The 15,376-nt window shown below is 37.4% G+C and overlaps 4 protein-coding genes across 4 annotated transcripts; 3 read left to right on the top strand and 1 right to left on the bottom strand.

Moving 5' to 3' along the window:
* The first annotated feature begins 721 nt into the window (after positions 1 to 721).
* otos (otospiralin) lies at positions 722 to 2,009 on the top strand. Its single transcript, XM_016453887.1, has 4 exons — positions 722 to 750; positions 890 to 956; positions 1,321 to 1,344; positions 1,624 to 2,009. Exons 2-4 carry the CDS (start codon positions 893 to 895, stop codon positions 1,809 to 1,811), a joined length of 276 nt encoding a protein of 91 aa, XP_016309373.1. The 5' UTR covers positions 722 to 750; positions 890 to 892; the 3' UTR covers positions 1,812 to 2,009.
* A 713-nt stretch (positions 2,010 to 2,722) lies between these two features.
* Positions 2,723 to 4,960, top strand: cops9 (COP9 signalosome subunit 9). The gene is made up of 3 exons (XM_016454017.1): positions 2,723 to 2,952; positions 3,306 to 3,378; positions 4,791 to 4,960. Exons 1-3 carry the CDS (start codon positions 2,890 to 2,892, stop codon positions 4,826 to 4,828), a joined length of 174 nt encoding a protein of 57 aa, XP_016309503.1. The 5' UTR covers positions 2,723 to 2,889; the 3' UTR covers positions 4,829 to 4,960.
* A 1,455-nt stretch (positions 4,961 to 6,415) lies between these two features.
* On the top strand, positions 6,416 to 11,432 carry LOC107663709 (uncharacterized). Its single transcript, XM_016454016.1, has 5 exons — positions 6,416 to 6,769; positions 8,156 to 8,237; positions 8,961 to 9,005; positions 9,136 to 9,272; positions 9,521 to 11,432. The coding sequence occupies exons 2-5, from the start codon at positions 8,174 to 8,176 to the stop codon at positions 10,973 to 10,975; spliced, it is 1,701 nt and encodes a 566-aa protein (XP_016309502.1). The 5' UTR covers positions 6,416 to 6,769; positions 8,156 to 8,173; the 3' UTR covers positions 10,976 to 11,432.
* A 624-nt stretch (positions 11,433 to 12,056) lies between these two features.
* LOC107663645 (adiponectin) lies at positions 12,057 to 14,055 on the bottom strand. Its single transcript, XM_074186915.1, is given in 4 exon segments — positions 12,057 to 12,794; positions 12,796 to 12,908; positions 12,910 to 12,965; positions 13,730 to 14,055. Coding segments are annotated over 4 exon segments (774 nt in total). The 5' UTR covers positions 13,956 to 14,055; the 3' UTR covers positions 12,057 to 12,415.
* Positions 14,056 to 15,376: the final 1,321 nt, after the last annotated feature.

A 15,376-nucleotide genomic window follows, 5' to 3' on the forward strand; every position in this document is an offset into this window, starting at 1 on the left:
TTCACTATTAGTATTATGATTGAAAACGGTTTGAATTATCATAAAGCTACTCATATTATGTTGTACTTGTTTATAAATGTTTGGTATTTGTCTTTGTTACTCTAAACTAATTTTGTAAAGCATCCTCTGGCTTTGGTAATGTGCTATAAAAATAAGATTTATTATTATTATTCATATGGCATAAAACCATCTGAACCCAGCTGGCACATATAATGCTCTATATACATATTTTTGCACCTCTTCAAATAAATAAATTAAAGCTTTACCGTTTGCTTATGAAGTTTTTGCTTATGGAGTACTCTGTCATGTCATTCCTGAGTAATGGTTTTATTAATCGGGTGTTTATTTTGTGAATATACTGGAGTCCTATCTGTTCTGCATAATTTAAGATGTGCATTGATATGTCCTCAAAATTGTATTTTCTATGCCTTTATGAACACTTTATACTGATAATAGTGTTTAGATTTCTATTGGAATATAAATTAATTAAAAACAGAATTATGCTTTTGGAATGCATAATAATGTTTATTTTATTTTATTTTTTATGTTTATAATGGCATGATGCATTAACTAACTTGATTTGAAATACATTTCATATATGGTCTTGAGGAGGGTTTCGATGATGTAGATCTAGTTTGGGAGGGGACAAATATTTTCTGAACTTGGGGTTCAGTCTGCGCAGAACCTGTGACACACAAAATCATTTTAGCTCTCAGAAACGGACAGACCTCATACAATCACTGCTGCAAAGTAGGTAAAGTTGTTCATTTCCAAAACAATTAGCAATATACATGCATGAACATAGCAAACTGTTTACTTGTTTTTTTTTCAGGCTTGCTTATATTTACCCTAAATTTGAATTTGTAAAAGTAATTTTTTTTATTTCCAGGGAATGATGAAGTGGAGTATTGTTTTGGGGGTTTTCTTGCTATGTTTTCTTGCAAATAATCTAAGCGGTAAGCAGTACTCATATTACTTTGGGCACTTTATATATTTACTTTAAAATCTATACTTCAAGATTTTCAGAATATGAAAATTGCTGTATTTTATGGTAAATATGTCTGTATTAAAGGATGTTGATGTTTGTCAAATAAATAAACTGGAACATTTGTTAAAAGGAAAACAGTGAAATACCTAACATTAAAGACTTGAGCGGTGTTCATCAGGACAAGTGTGCACATAGTAAGGAATAATATTTGTGAAGGAAACTCACATTTCTTGAATCCCTTGGGAGATCCTCAGTTCTCATGCATGAATCAGCTCTTTGTAAGGGAGGATTTCAGATTTCATTCACTCTTCCTCTACTCTCTCCTTCCACAGGTGCCAGATTCATTCCTGAAGGGGGTAAACAGACTATTTACCATTTTGTTGGCCAGTATATATTAATAGTCACATTTAAAAATCCTAAATGCACAATGAAGCTTTTATTTAAGCAATGAATTGAACCATTGGTGCTGGTTTTATAATTATATTCACTATGTTAACTATATTGTTGTGTTTGCCTGAGGCCACAAAGAGGCACATTTAGACAACTAGATAACTTATGCAGTTACACATCAGCAATCCTGGAATGCAAGAACTCAGCAGGAATACACAAGCTCTATTTTTCTCTCTCACACGTAGTGCCCTATGAACGGCCCCCGGCTGTGCCCTACTGGTCTTATTCCACCTCAGATTTCTGGAACTATGTGGAATACTTCCGCAACATTGGGGCTTACGACCAGATCAATGAAATGGCCAGAACATTCTTTGCCCATCAGCATCTTGGAGACACGCTGGGTTATGAAGTGGCAGAGCAACATGGACACTAAATTGATGTTATTAGTTCATCACTCATAGTTTAGTTTGTGTCATTAGAAACTAATGATAATTGACTAAATATAACTAAACACCATTTATAGCCCTGTAATAATGAGTGCTGTGTTATATCCTTAAATGTATAAAAAGCATACAGGAATTAATGTTTAATTGTAGTGTGATTAACAGCTTCAGAGTGCATGATTGTGATGTATTATACGACTATTGCAGTTGCAAATATAGGAAATGTAAGAAATAAAACAAAGTGTCATACTGATGCACATCAATTATTTTAATACCATCACTGCAAAAAAACCGTGAGGACCAGTTCTCCAACCGAGCCAGTGGGACCCGTTTTCCACCCGGTTACATTTGGACGTAACACCACTAGTGGATGCGAAGCCTAAGCGAATCGATTCCTTCGAACAGTTCATAGTTAAGAACCGGTTCGTACATGCTTACGACGTCACGTGGTCCTGGCGAGGCATATTCATGCTTTAAACATTTAAATAAACCCATATGGCTGTTTAATACTGCTTTATTATTATTATTTTGCTCTTTATTTTCGACTCGGTAATTATTAATTAATTAATAGAGTTGTTGTTTTCGTGTAGTTGCAGCCATGATTCAGCTCATTTTAAAATGTATTCAAGTCCCTTCAGAAACACAGCTTGCATTCATGCACTTTTTGGATGAACACGTATTTGGAGTACGATTTATTTATATTTCTGCTATTCGGATATTAAACTAACTTAACTTTTCGCCTGTCAGTCAAGTATTCGGTCCGGTTCTTCTATCAGCTCTCTGTTTAATGACCCAGAGTAGCTCTTTGATCCGAGAACAGGATAGTTACAGATCGATTCACGAACGCGTCCTTCAAATCGGGTTTGGAAACAGGAGGTCGCTCATTCAAAAAGATCCGACTCAAAAGAACAGTTCATTCGCGAATCGGACATAGCGAATCTAAACACCACCGGAAACAGAGGAGAAGCGCTTAAGTGTTTGTTTTGGTGAATTTGACAGTGAACTGAAAATACACCATAAACATTTGTTTATCGCTGATTTTTAAGTAACGTTACTCGCTCTGAAATTATGAAGCCAGCAGTTGATGAAATGTTTCCCGAGGGAGCCGGTCCGTACGTGGACCTGGATGAGGTTGGTGTTTTAACACGTTTCTATACAGAGAAGCCATTTGATAAATGCACTTAAAAATCTCATATATATGTAAACGAACATATTATGTGTTATTTCAAGTAAATCTGTATAAACCACAGCGTAACGTTCCACTGTACCGATTAACCTTCTATACAGTGCTAAACGCATTTTCCTCAGATGCATGCACATATTATCCACTTAGTATTTATTCAATAAATGTTAATATAAATATTTATGGTGTATTGTTTTTTCTAAAACAGTATAACTTTGTTCGCCTAAATAAACGAATTGGACAGGGCCGCTGAGCTATTGTAATGGTCCTGTAGTAACGCTGTAGTGCTGTGTGTTGACAGGCAGGCGGCAGCACTGGACTGCTGATGGATCTGGCCGCCAACGAGAAGGCAGTACATTCGGACTTTTTCAACGGTGAGACTCAGAAACACTATTATAACTCGGTTATTTGATAAAGTACAGTAACAGTACATCGATCAGTTATGTTCCTTGACCTTTCCGATGGTTTGTCATTACTATATATTTTTTTTATTAAAATAATTTTAATGAAAATTTCTAATAAAGATTTCAATTTGTACAGATGAGATACTTTAGAATCCAGCAAAACATACAGATTTTTAATGATTTTGAAGATTTATTTACTCTTCCAGGCCTGGAAATGTCAGTTTTTAAATTCTATGTTGAAATTATGGAATAACTAAGAATTATTAAATAAAAGTATCAATTTCTTATTATGTTTAAGTCTCCAAACTTTTGAATGGAAATGTATCACGGTTTCCACAAAAATATGGAGCAGCACAACTGTTTTCAACCTTGATAATAATAAATGTTTCTTGAGCATCAAATCAGCATATTAGAATGATTTCTGAAGGATCATGTGACACTGAAGACGAGTAATGACTGCTGAAAATTTAGCTTTGCCATCACAGGAATAAATTACATTTTAAAATATGTTCAAGTAGAAAACAGTTATTTTACATTGTAAAAATATTTCACAATGTTACTGTTTTTACAGTATTTTTGATCAAATAAATGCAGCCTTGGTTAGCATAAGAAACTTCTTTGAAAAACATTAAAATTTATTCCAAACTTTTGACTGTCAGTATATATATATATATATTTCCTACTACTTGTTTCACTTCTGTTTCAGTTTTTTTATAACCATTTCTTACTATGTGTCAGTAAGTTGTTATTTTAACGTGTGTTTGGGTCAGTGTTATTTTTTTTTAGGATTACTGATAAACTTGTACAAAATTAATTTAAAAAAAATTCTTCCCATTAAGTTGCTAGTTTCACTTGTTTTCTTGGCAACGGAATATTGCAAAGTGCTTTAGCATGCTTACTCTACAATTTTCTTTATACTTTTCCACCTTCTCTATATAGTGATAGTAAAGGTAGTTTGAGCTTGGCACAGGATGACCTAAAAACAGGCAGTTAAAGAGTGAAAGTATGAAGCTGAGCCCATGTAAAGCGCTTTTATTGGGCTTCATTGGCTCCAGCGCAGCAGGTCTTTCCTCTTTAGAGGCTCTTTATCCATCTGCAGTGCTTGAAGTAGCTGAACACGTGTCACTCAGGGGCGGTTTTATCAGGGGGCCCTTTTGAAAGGTTTACGGAAAATAACCTAGAGACCCCGATAAGAGCTCATACCCTCACTTTACCGAGAACAGAATGTCATAGATTAGGTTTTTGTGCAAATTATTATTTAAAAAAAAGCTCTTCTACATATTCTGGTTTATTTTGCTGAATTAAAAGTACTGTATGTATAGGTAAAAAATTTTTTTTTTGTTTTTGTGCTATGAATTTTTACACTTCTCTTTTCTCCACAGATTTTGAAGATCTGTTTGATGACGATGATATTCAGTGATGAAGAGGAAGAATAGGATGGATTTCTCGATTGTATAAAATGTTGTACATTTAAGTGTTTTTTCTGTCTTCACTTTAAGAGTGATGTTGCATTGTTAACGCTGTTCAATAATAAACTTTTGTGCAATACAAATCTTCCTTTTTCCAGATGTTTCCACATTTAAAAAAACCCAGACATTCCGAGTCAAAAGTTGGAATTATTATAAACGCTTTTTCCCTAGGCTAAAATCTGTTTCTAGCCCTGATTGTAGGTTTTTGCACATTCCTGAACACCTGTAACGGTGCATAATTACACATGCAATCCACTGTTAACATAAAGCACAGATGTTTTACACTCTGACATTGACATCAAAATATTTTTTCTCCCAGATATATCTGAACAGACATCATAATCTGTTATAATTCAAGTCAGATAATTAAAAAAGACACATTAATTCCTAATCTGTATTGCTGTATTTCAAACAGGGTTTTAATTGTGAATGATCACTTGTTATGCCATTCTGTGCAGTGAATTTTGGGATGATGGATTGAGCTGGTGCTTGGCAGATATGTGTATGATAAAATTCCCCATAAGGGTTTTGCCCTGTTTGCGGCAGTTGAAGGTTCAGTGCATTTAGTCTGACACAGTATCCACTAGATTCGTTTAATCTCTGTTATTCTGGTAGCTGAAGATATTAAGGACCGTCACTTGAATTTACAGGGTCCGGATAAAACGTTTATGGGCACGTCCTCCCCCATTTACTCAGCAATGTAAAGACACATATAGTACATTCCCAGCTGTTGATGGCAACCCTGAAGTTGTGGTATTACACAGACTTAAAGGTAACCTGCAAGCGTACTCAAAGAAATAGTTCACCCCAAAATTAACATTTGCTGAACATGAACTCACTCTCAGGGCATCAAAGATGTAGCTAAGTTTTTGATTCTTCATTTTGGAACAGATTTGGAGAAATTTAGCATTACATCACTTGCTCACCAGTGGATCCTCTGCAGTGAATGGGTGCCGTCAGAATGCGAGTCCAAACAGCTGATAAAAACATCACAATAATTGATACACCTAAATTAAAATGTCTTAATGAATTTGTTTCTTACAAATGTGCAGCTTTTGACTTCACAAGACATTGATGGGCTGGAGTTGTGACAGTTATTGTGATGCTTTTATCAGCTGTTTGGACTCTCATTCTGACGGCAGCCATTCACTGCAGAGGATTCATTGGTGAGCAAGTGATGTAATGCTAAATCATTACAAGTCTTTAAATCTGAAGAAACAAACTCATCTACATTTTGGATGGCCTGTGAAATTTTCATTTTTGGGTGAACGATACCTTTAAAAACATATCCGAAAAACCTTTTTTGTTTATATGGCTGCTCATAAAGCAAAAACAATCAAACAAAAACAAACACTTATTTAGTAACTGAAAGCTACAACACTAAACTTATTAAATACACCTGAGATATACATTTTATCGCATTCTCTATTTTGAAGGGAACTAGTTTAGATATAAAAATCCACAAAACACTCTGAATCATTACAGGTGACATTATCATTATAGTTATTTTATTTTATGTTTTTGTTCCTCAATTATATTTTAAATTTTCTCACTAAAGCAACTGTAAAAACTGAAATGTTCATATCCTGTTTTTTGTCTTTACCTTCTAAACACAGTCTATAATTGCAACATCTGATTGGCTGACTTGCTAGGCCAGAGAGGGCCAATCGTAGGGTTGGAAGCAGCATGTATTCGGCCTTATGGGATGCACCTTTTTTGTTTTTAATTATCAAGGTTGGGTTTAAATTGTGGCCAGGTTCTCAACGGTGGCCCAGTTGGTGTACAGGGGTGTGTTGAGACTGTAGTACACGAGGGGTTTGACTCACCTTCCTCTTCCAGTCGGTCAGCTGTAGAGCTGAACTTCAACTTCACATCATCACATCCTAACACAGGTAAGACAGAGCTCAAACCCTTTTGTATGTCCTTTAATTTGTCTGATTATAAAGCAAATGCACGTCTACATTTCAAAAACCCATATAGTTAATTTTAACAATATGCAGATGTGCCCCATATGTTACTATGTTCTTAAACATCTTTTTTGCACAGTTAAATGATCGTAAGATTATTTTTAAATTGTTCTATATTTAAGAAAATATTTCAAACTCTGTGTTTGAAAAAGTTGAAAGCTGCACAAGCAAAATACTGACATTGACACGAATATTGTAAGACAGCGTAAAGAGCATAAAATTACATGTTGAATGTGTGAATTATATGTGTCTTTGTATACAGGCATTTGTAGCATGTAAAAACCAATAATCTGCAGGTAATCCAACATAGAGTGAAGTTTCTTGTCAATTCTGCACTGTAAAAATTATTGTGATTTTAACAGTAAAAGACTGTAAAAATGCTACAGTAAAAACCTGTTAATTGGTTAACAGTAAGTTTCCATAATATATTCGGTGAATAAATGTAATTACATTTAATGTAATTTTACAGTAAAATGCTGTTAAAAATACGGTTTTTGGAAGTGAAAAAGAAAAAGTCATTGTATAATTTACAGTGAAAAACTGTAAATTGACACTTCCAGAATTCCCTGCATGACACTTCATAGTTGATGTTTTTTTGTTGAAATAATATGTTTCTTAGTTTTTTCTTATCAGTTGTGTACATAAGGGTTTAATCTTACATCTAATGTTGTTAAATTAATGTTTATTGCATTATTTCACTATCATGTGTGTCACCATGATGGGGTTTAGTGTTAGTGTGAATGACACTATGCACCTTCTATATATAAGTATTGCCCTCCTCAGCTCGTAGAAAAGCTGTTTATGATGAGCTTTGGTTCATCATGTGACTTTATCATCACCACCAGTTTTTGGTGGCTATCAGTACATTACAATGGTTCAAAACAGATATTAGTATTTCAATGTGTTGGTTTATTAACATTACATCAGTTAATGAAATACGGTATTTTATTTTGAATTTAAGTAAAGTCTGTAAAACCTAAAATGATGCTACCATATTTTTTACAGTGAAGTTCTGGCAACCACAGCTGCCGGTATTTACCGTAAATGTCACAGATTTTTTTTTACAGTCTATATGTAAAATTGAAGTACTATTTGCAGTTCAATTAGTTTTTTCTAATTCGATCAATTCTTCCTCTCAGAATTGTCAAATATCAGTTCAAATATCGCAAAATTTAGATGATCAAATATAAAGGAGCAACAGTACACTCTCTTATAATGATTCTCATCTCATCTTGATAGAGGTTCATCATGTTAAAGTATGAATATGAAAATACATATTTAAATTCTGTAAATAATTTTGTTTATCCAAAGGAATCAGGAAGGTTAAGAATGGCTTGTTTGAGAGGATCTTCCGTCTTGCATGTGTTGCTGCTAGCAACATTATTATTACCAGGTGAGACTTGTAAATTATTCTTTTTCTTTTCTTCGGAGTGAAATTTCCCCAAAAGCCCTGTAGCAAACAACGGGGTATCAAGTTTCTGAGTGCCAGGTCTTCGCGTTTTGCTCTGCAGCTGGTAAAATTATTAACGGTTGTCAGCAAAACTCAAGTGCACCAGGTTTCCAGATGTGGCAGCAGTTTACAAGCTCATAAAAAATAAACTTGCAGATACTCTGAAAGAGCAACGTTTTCTTTACCTCCCTCATACAAGACACTGAGATCTTCCGTTCAGTCACCTCACATTAAAGCCATCCATGATCCACTCGTTCCCATTCCAGCCTCTACAAACGTCACCTTCAGAGAGATAAGATGGAAAAAGTGTCAGTTCATATATTTTTCAGACACTAGGATAATTAAGTTCACCTGTAGTTACAAAGGCTCCTTTCCTTTGTAGATTTTATAGCTTTTGCTTGTAGACGAGCCCGGTTATTGAGGCCCCCTGCTGCCAGGCATCAAAGTGCTGATGTGTGCTGTTTGAAGATTAATTTCCTACAATACCCTCTATATATTACCACCTTCCCTTCCCCCCAAAACTTGTAAAACTGCATCCTGCTGCCCTCAGCTCATTGGACCTTTACTGTCTGTAAGCATTTTCTACTCTATCTTTGACAAAATGCATCATCTGGTTGAGACTTGAACCCCCTCATTTTTTCTCTCTCTACTCTTCTTCTCAAACAGATTTTCTCTTGGCTGGCCCTGTGACCCGACGTTTAAAAGGAGACAGTAAGTATGGCTTGTTCTCCTGTTCTGTTAGCTTCTTTATAGAGTCCTAATTCATTTATCTGTTGTATAGATACCATATAATCTGAATGTTAGATATGCACAATGAAGTAACACATAGTGTTTCTGCCAGATGGAAGTGATGAAAAGGCAGGCGTTGAAGCAGCTCCAAAACTAATCCGCAACAGGAGAAACATCAGTTGGTACAAGCAGCACTCTGACTTCTGGAGCTGGTACAAATACTTCACTGACAATGGGAACCAAGAGGGAGTGAGTACAGCATATATTATGAACTAAACAGGACAACATAGCACACCTGCAGGTCCTATAAGAATTGTTAGTTTTTGCAAAGGTTAATCTTAACCTTATGCACAATATATCAGTAACACATTGGCCCAGAATTTTAATACCAGGAAATCCCTTGTTATCATCTTGAGGATGATTGAGGTTACTTATGTGTTTTGTGTTGGTTGCATAATCTAAGTACTGAATCAAAATCATTTATCGTCACCTTTCAGGTTGCAGAGCTGGATCGCGTCTATCTTGCATACTTGCAGAACAAGAATGGGGCTGAGGCACGTCGTTCCCACAAGCTGTACCTGCAGCACCTAAGCGACATCTACAAATCTTGTGCCGAGTCTGATGACCCAAACTGTGTGGCCTCGTACACCAACAGACCCAAACCCAAAGCTGAAGCACCAGTGCCTGGCCCAGTCAAGTCTTGTGATCCTTACAGAGACCCATACTGCTTGTACTCGAAGGGATACTCATATTACCCATACATGACTCCGGCCCCAGCTGCTGTCAAAGCCCCTGCACCTGCCCCAGCCTACATCCACACCCCTGTGGTGAAAGATCCACGTTCTGGTTACTACTACCACTCTCCGTTGGTGCAACCCTTCCTGTCAGCTGAGCAAAGGGCTGAGCTGTTGCGCATCTGTGACGCAGAGGATGTCGAGTGTCTTCAGTACCACCTCCGTGCTGCTTACGGATACAAGCCTGCTGTTGCCCCGGCCCCATCCTACGCCCATCTCGGCTGTGACCCTAAGACCGATCCTCACTGCAACCCCCATCTGGTCCAGAAGGCGCCATCTGGTCTGTACCTGCGTTATCCCCATTGTGACCCTCGAGTTGACCCATATTGTGCTTATGCTGCTGCTCTGGCATCCTCACAAAATCTTGAAGCCCCATCTTCTGGCTTGGAGAGACCTTGCAACCCTCTCTACAATGATAACTGCAACCCTCTGACAGCCACAAGGTTCGGCAGCTTGGCTCCTGAAGATCTGAAGGACGAGCCCGCCTCTGCAGTCAGTGCCATGCGGGCACCTCCGAGCCCTCATCAAGACCCTTATGCCATGTACCGAGATGCATCTGCTGGGGCTGACCTGCGAAGACACCTGCCTACACAACTCCAGCCTCCAAGGCAACTGGAGGAACCTCAACATCCTTTGGGACCCCGCGGGAAGACCAAGGAGGGATATGACTGTTTCATCGGGTATGATGAAGAGTGCTTCCCACTGGGTTCCCAAAACGAGCACCGTCCTGCTGTGCACAGGCAGCCGTCTTACCCAATTGAAGCCTATGAGCCCCACCTGAATGCTGATGGATCCAGAAATGGAGTAATCGAACCTGATCCTGACTGCGACCCGGAGTATGACAGAAACTGCCGTTTGCGCCGCTACGAACCTGAGTTGGCTGAACCCGCCAGCCCATCACCTCAAGAGGAGCCAGCCCAGGAGGAATCCCACCATGAGGAGGTCCCTCAGCATAGAGAAGAGTTCTACCCTGAGGCCCCAGGCTACAACCAGCAGCAATACGAGCCCTACGTGAGCGGACAAGAGGATCCATATGCCGGATTCGGCCCCCAGGAACCAGGAGCGACTAGTTTTCAGGATGTCCTGAGAGGATACGGTGGTCGGTATCCTGGCCAGGATGACCACCATGCTTACAATGGAGACTACAGAAATAAATAAATACCTGTGACAATGTATGCCAAGAATAGTAGGTCAGGACAGAAGTTTTTTTATTTTGTAGATAAATATTAAAGGCACACTTGTAGAAAAGGTGTACACATCAGTTTCACATGATTTGACTTGGTTCGCTCAAAATATTTTTCGAGAGCTGCTGAAATTTCCTAGCTCTGGAGTTTGACAGCACTTGTATAGGAAAAAAATATTAGATTCTTATGATTTCTTTCTGATTCTTTTAACCCATGTAATCTGATTGTGTGTTGCAGCATCTCTAGGAGAGATATTCTACTAGAGGAGCACTTGAAATAGCTCTTCGTATCATTTGTGGAGGGAAAATTAAACAGAACAAAGTATGTAAAAGGTGAATAGTGTACTTGAATATACTGTAACCTCTCCCATTTTGGCTTTTTCTTTGTAAGTTCACCCAACAGTTTCCCTTCAAATTTATATTTAATGATCTTCTGGGACCCTTGCTTATTTGTATTCTTTTTTAAATCGCCAAATTGATGCTTTGTGATTTGTTTGCATATTTGTAAGATGTTTTTCTTTGAATGTTTCAAATAAAAGCTTTAAAGATCTTGAGCTCTTTTTATTTGCAAATGCATTATTACTATTGACAACTGCTGGTAGAAATTGTTGTTGCCCATATTTTATTGGACTATCACAGACAAGTGAATTATTATGCCATAATTATTATTCCATCCTACTGTCATTCACAGAGCAATGCAATACTAAAAACTGATTAATTATCTCACTGTTCAACTTACTAACACGCAAATAGTCAGTGATAATACAATAATCTGCACCAAAGTAGCATAAAAATCCATATTTAATGACAAGCACCCATCATGTACTGCTTTCACAGTTGGTGAACTTTAACATTTTGAACATTCTCTGTGTCACTAATGTGAGAGATTAGAGAGATGTTAAAACTCTCCGCAATGAAGAAGATCTTCAAAATCTACACATATACCTCCATTAGCCTCAGAATAATTTTAATAAACATTAATAAATATAAATACTCAACAGCTGTCATGTTATTTTGGTTAATTAAAAACTATGGCATACAAATGGCGATTAAAGAGCTGCTGCAAGATCACAAGCCGCAAATCTAAATAAAATATAACTATAAGGTAATAGCTCAGCACGTATGGTGGTATATACTGACCTTGAACACTGATTAAAATATCTGCGAGGATGAAGTATGCTAAACTGCACACCAACTGCTGTACTGAGAGGAAGCCAGTTGGCTAGATGTGACATGTTTAGCGGGTGGGCAGGCAGACTCACTGTGAAAATATCTGGCCTATAAATCTAAAAATGACAGGACTTATGACAATATCAAACACACACACTGCAAATAATCTCTTCATGCTGCATTAAACTGACTGATTGTTCCGATTAAGTGAACATGTGGATACAAATACATCCACATAGACAGTGTCAGCGTCTGCGGTTGTCAATTGGGTTGCTTATGATTTTAGGAGTCAAAAGGAAGCCAGTGAAGGTGGAGTCGTTGTTTGTATCTGCATAAATCCCTGCATCAAATATGTCATCATACAACTGTAGCTAAACCTCATCTCCAGCAGACAGATTTAAAATCACCCCTCCAGATGCCTGATCCAGGTTTCCGTTGTGGAACTGGTCAAGAGTGAAGGCCACAGTCCGGCCATTTTTATACATAGCTACCTTGATGTCCTTCCCATTGATGGTAAGATGATAGGTAAAGTAGTAGATCCCAGGGATGGCACAGCGAAACTTTCCGGATATGTCGTCGTAGTGGTGCTGCTCATTGTAGAAGGTTTTAGTGAAGCGGATGGGCCCCACTAGCCAGGCTGGTTTTACTTGTGAGTCCCATGCTAAAAGCAGAGTGGTAAGGGAAGGAACCCTCTCCTCTTTCTCCTTTCAGATTGGGGTTTCCAGGAAATCCTCTTTTTTCCTGCAGGTCCCATGTCCCCTGGTTCACCTGGCTCTCCATTCGGTCCTTTGGGGCCTTGACAAAGACAACTGAATTGATTAAGATTTTTGCAGACAAACCTTTTTGTTTTGCTAACTGAGAAGAATCCATCAATCTATATTCACTGAAGTAAAGGTTGTTTAGAGAATGTTTCTTCAGTTTAGGTTGTGGGTCAAATGGACTAATTTTGTTTTTTAGTTGTCGGAAATACTGGAGACGTTTTTCTTGAAAATGTAGGGTCACGAACAAGCCTGCAAATGTGCCGACACGTGTGGACAACATTTTTAGGTAACACTTTAATTTAAGGTGTCCTTGTTACACATGTTACATGTACTTACTATTATAATAACAATTAATTATGCACAATTATATGCAAGTAACCCTAATCCTAACCCTAACCATATAGTAAGTACATGTAGTTAATTAATATCGCTCAGTACTTAAATGTATAATTACACTGTAACAAAGACACCTTAAAATAAAGAGTCACCCATTTTTACAATTTCTACAATTACAATATTTGCAGGTCAAATAGAAACATTTTATGATGCATTTTATATCCATTTTTAAATTATGCGTTAATTATGAGTGAATTTGCACTTATGCATTTGGCAGCCGCTCTTATGTATTTATTGTTTTTAGCTGATTTTTTGTTGTTTATCATATGTGAATTCTGATCAACTGTACTGAATCCAATAAGGGTTCATTTAGATATTAATATTAAATATTAAAGTGTGGTTTAAGTGGCCAAATACTTTTCATGCGCACTTAATACCATTAGGAGTCTGTAAATGAATCACCTGGCCCTCTGATGTCTCCCTTTTGTCCCGCACGCCCATCACGTCCATCCCGCCCGGGGATGCCATCAAAATCTGGGGTGCCAGGAATACCCTTCATCCAAGTGGCACAATGTTCCCTGCCGTCCTGCTCAGCCAGCTCTGTGTCCTCCTCCTGAGAGACATCTAGTCTGGCTGCCATTACCACATAAAGCACAACTATCCATGCAGGCTTCATTATAAGAGCCATGTGATCAATCTGTTGTGTAAAAATGAAAAAGCTTTTAGAAAAGTAAAGACATCAGGATTAGAATTTTAGGAGTAAACAAGCATGCTTTGTCCTTCCTGATCATCAACAGTGTGTCATTACAGTCTTATGTGTGAATTTATAGCTTGAGCTGTTGTCCTTTTGCCTTTTGGGATCTTGTGTGCTAGTTTCCTCTGTGCTCGTCACTCCTAAAAATATCTGACTGGACATGCAAAGCAGCTGTTCGTATTAAACAACTGCTCACACTATCACATTGAGATGAGAAATTGTGAGAGTTTTTATTTATTGTTGTTGATTCATTCCTGCTGCCTGCTAGTCAGTTTAATGCACACTTTGTGTGAATAGCTAATATGTTATCTGATTACTTTAGAAGCTTTCTGAATATTGTTAGAGATATCTGCTTATTGAAGGAAGGTAAAGGAGCAAATTACTGCCTAGTAACCTAGAAAGACCCATTTAATCTGGTCTCCATTCAATTGAGCAATACTGAGTTGCTAGCATAAGAGCAGGAGGAACTTTATTCTAATCATGGGGCGCCACCTTGTGGCTGATATTATATAATATCAAGCGCTTGCAGGCCTCCAGAGACATGAATATGAAGACATTTTTTTTAGCAGCCTTACTTTTTTTCAGTATTGATTATAATAAAAGTGCAGCCTTTGTGATCATAAGAGACTTCTTTCAAAAAACATTTTGAATGGTAGTGTTTATATCCCCCCATTATTCATGAAACAGTTCTCTGTAACAAAACAGATTTAATGGCCTGGTAGATTATATATCATAACTATATTTAAGTGTAATTCTGTTGTTTGAACCACAGTCAAGGCAGTCTGGTCTATAATCATAATGCTACCTCATGTTTTGATAAGGTTACCACAATAAAGCTCAATGGACATGGCAATTTTGTCATAATAATGCATAATGTTGTTACATATCTATTACTGCAACATTTCTCCAGCAGGTCTTTATAAGGACTCTAAGAGTTAATTAGATGCTTCATTAAAACATGAAACCATTAGATATGAAGGGAGTTCTCCATTCTCTGCTCTTCCCATTTCTGTTCTGCTGTAAAAGGTCAGTGTTCATCTCACACAGCTCCCTGTGCGGTACCTGACACTTCATTGGACTAATTATATTACTTGTACTATAATAAAATGCCAACATATTTTGGTTAAACAATGTTTTGCCGAAATGTCATGACTATGAATTATCGTCCTCCTATTTCACCTATGAATCAACACCATCAATCTGCTACTGTGTTTGTTTAAGCGGATATCAGGTGTGAGCACAATGAACACATTAGGTTTTGTGAGAGCAAGAAAAGACCCTATTAATTACATTTTTTATAAATAACTGCTTACAATGGGACAGTCATTCATATGCAGGGGAAATATTAAGCCATT

This window comes from Sinocyclocheilus anshuiensis, unplaced genomic scaffold (genome assembly GCF_001515605.1).
Source record: "Sinocyclocheilus anshuiensis isolate Anshui unplaced genomic scaffold, SAMN03320099.WGS_v1.1 scaffold928, whole genome shotgun sequence".
Taxonomy (NCBI): Eukaryota; Metazoa; Chordata; class Actinopteri; order Cypriniformes; family Cyprinidae; genus Sinocyclocheilus; species Sinocyclocheilus anshuiensis.

Coding starts and splice junctions, on each gene's coding strand:
- otos (XM_016453887.1), top strand. CDS start 893: ATGATGAAGTGGAGTATTGTTTTGGGGGTTTTCTTGCTATGTTTTCTT. Junction 957..1,320: donor TCTTGCAAATAATCTAAGCG/GTAAGCAGTACT, acceptor CTCCTTCCACAG/GTGCCAGATTCATTCCTGAA. Junction 1,345..1,623: donor CAGATTCATTCCTGAAGGGG/GTAAACAGACTA, acceptor TCTCACACGTAG/TGCCCTATGAACGGCCCCCG.
- cops9 (XM_016454017.1), top strand. CDS start 2,890: ATGAAGCCAGCAGTTGATGAAATGTTTCCCGAGGGAGCCGGTCCGTAC. Junction 2,953..3,305: donor CGTACGTGGACCTGGATGAG/GTTGGTGTTTTA, acceptor GTGTGTTGACAG/GCAGGCGGCAGCACTGGACT. Junction 3,379..4,790: donor ACATTCGGACTTTTTCAACG/GTGAGACTCAGA, acceptor TTTTCTCCACAG/ATTTTGAAGATCTGTTTGAT.
- LOC107663709 (XM_016454016.1), top strand. CDS start 8,174: ATGGCTTGTTTGAGAGGATCTTCCGTCTTGCATGTGTTGCTGCTAGCA. Junction 8,238..8,960: donor AGCAACATTATTATTACCAG/GTGAGACTTGTA, acceptor CTTCTCAAACAG/ATTTTCTCTTGGCTGGCCCT. Junction 9,006..9,135: donor CCGACGTTTAAAAGGAGACA/GTAAGTATGGCT, acceptor TGTTTCTGCCAG/ATGGAAGTGATGAAAAGGCA.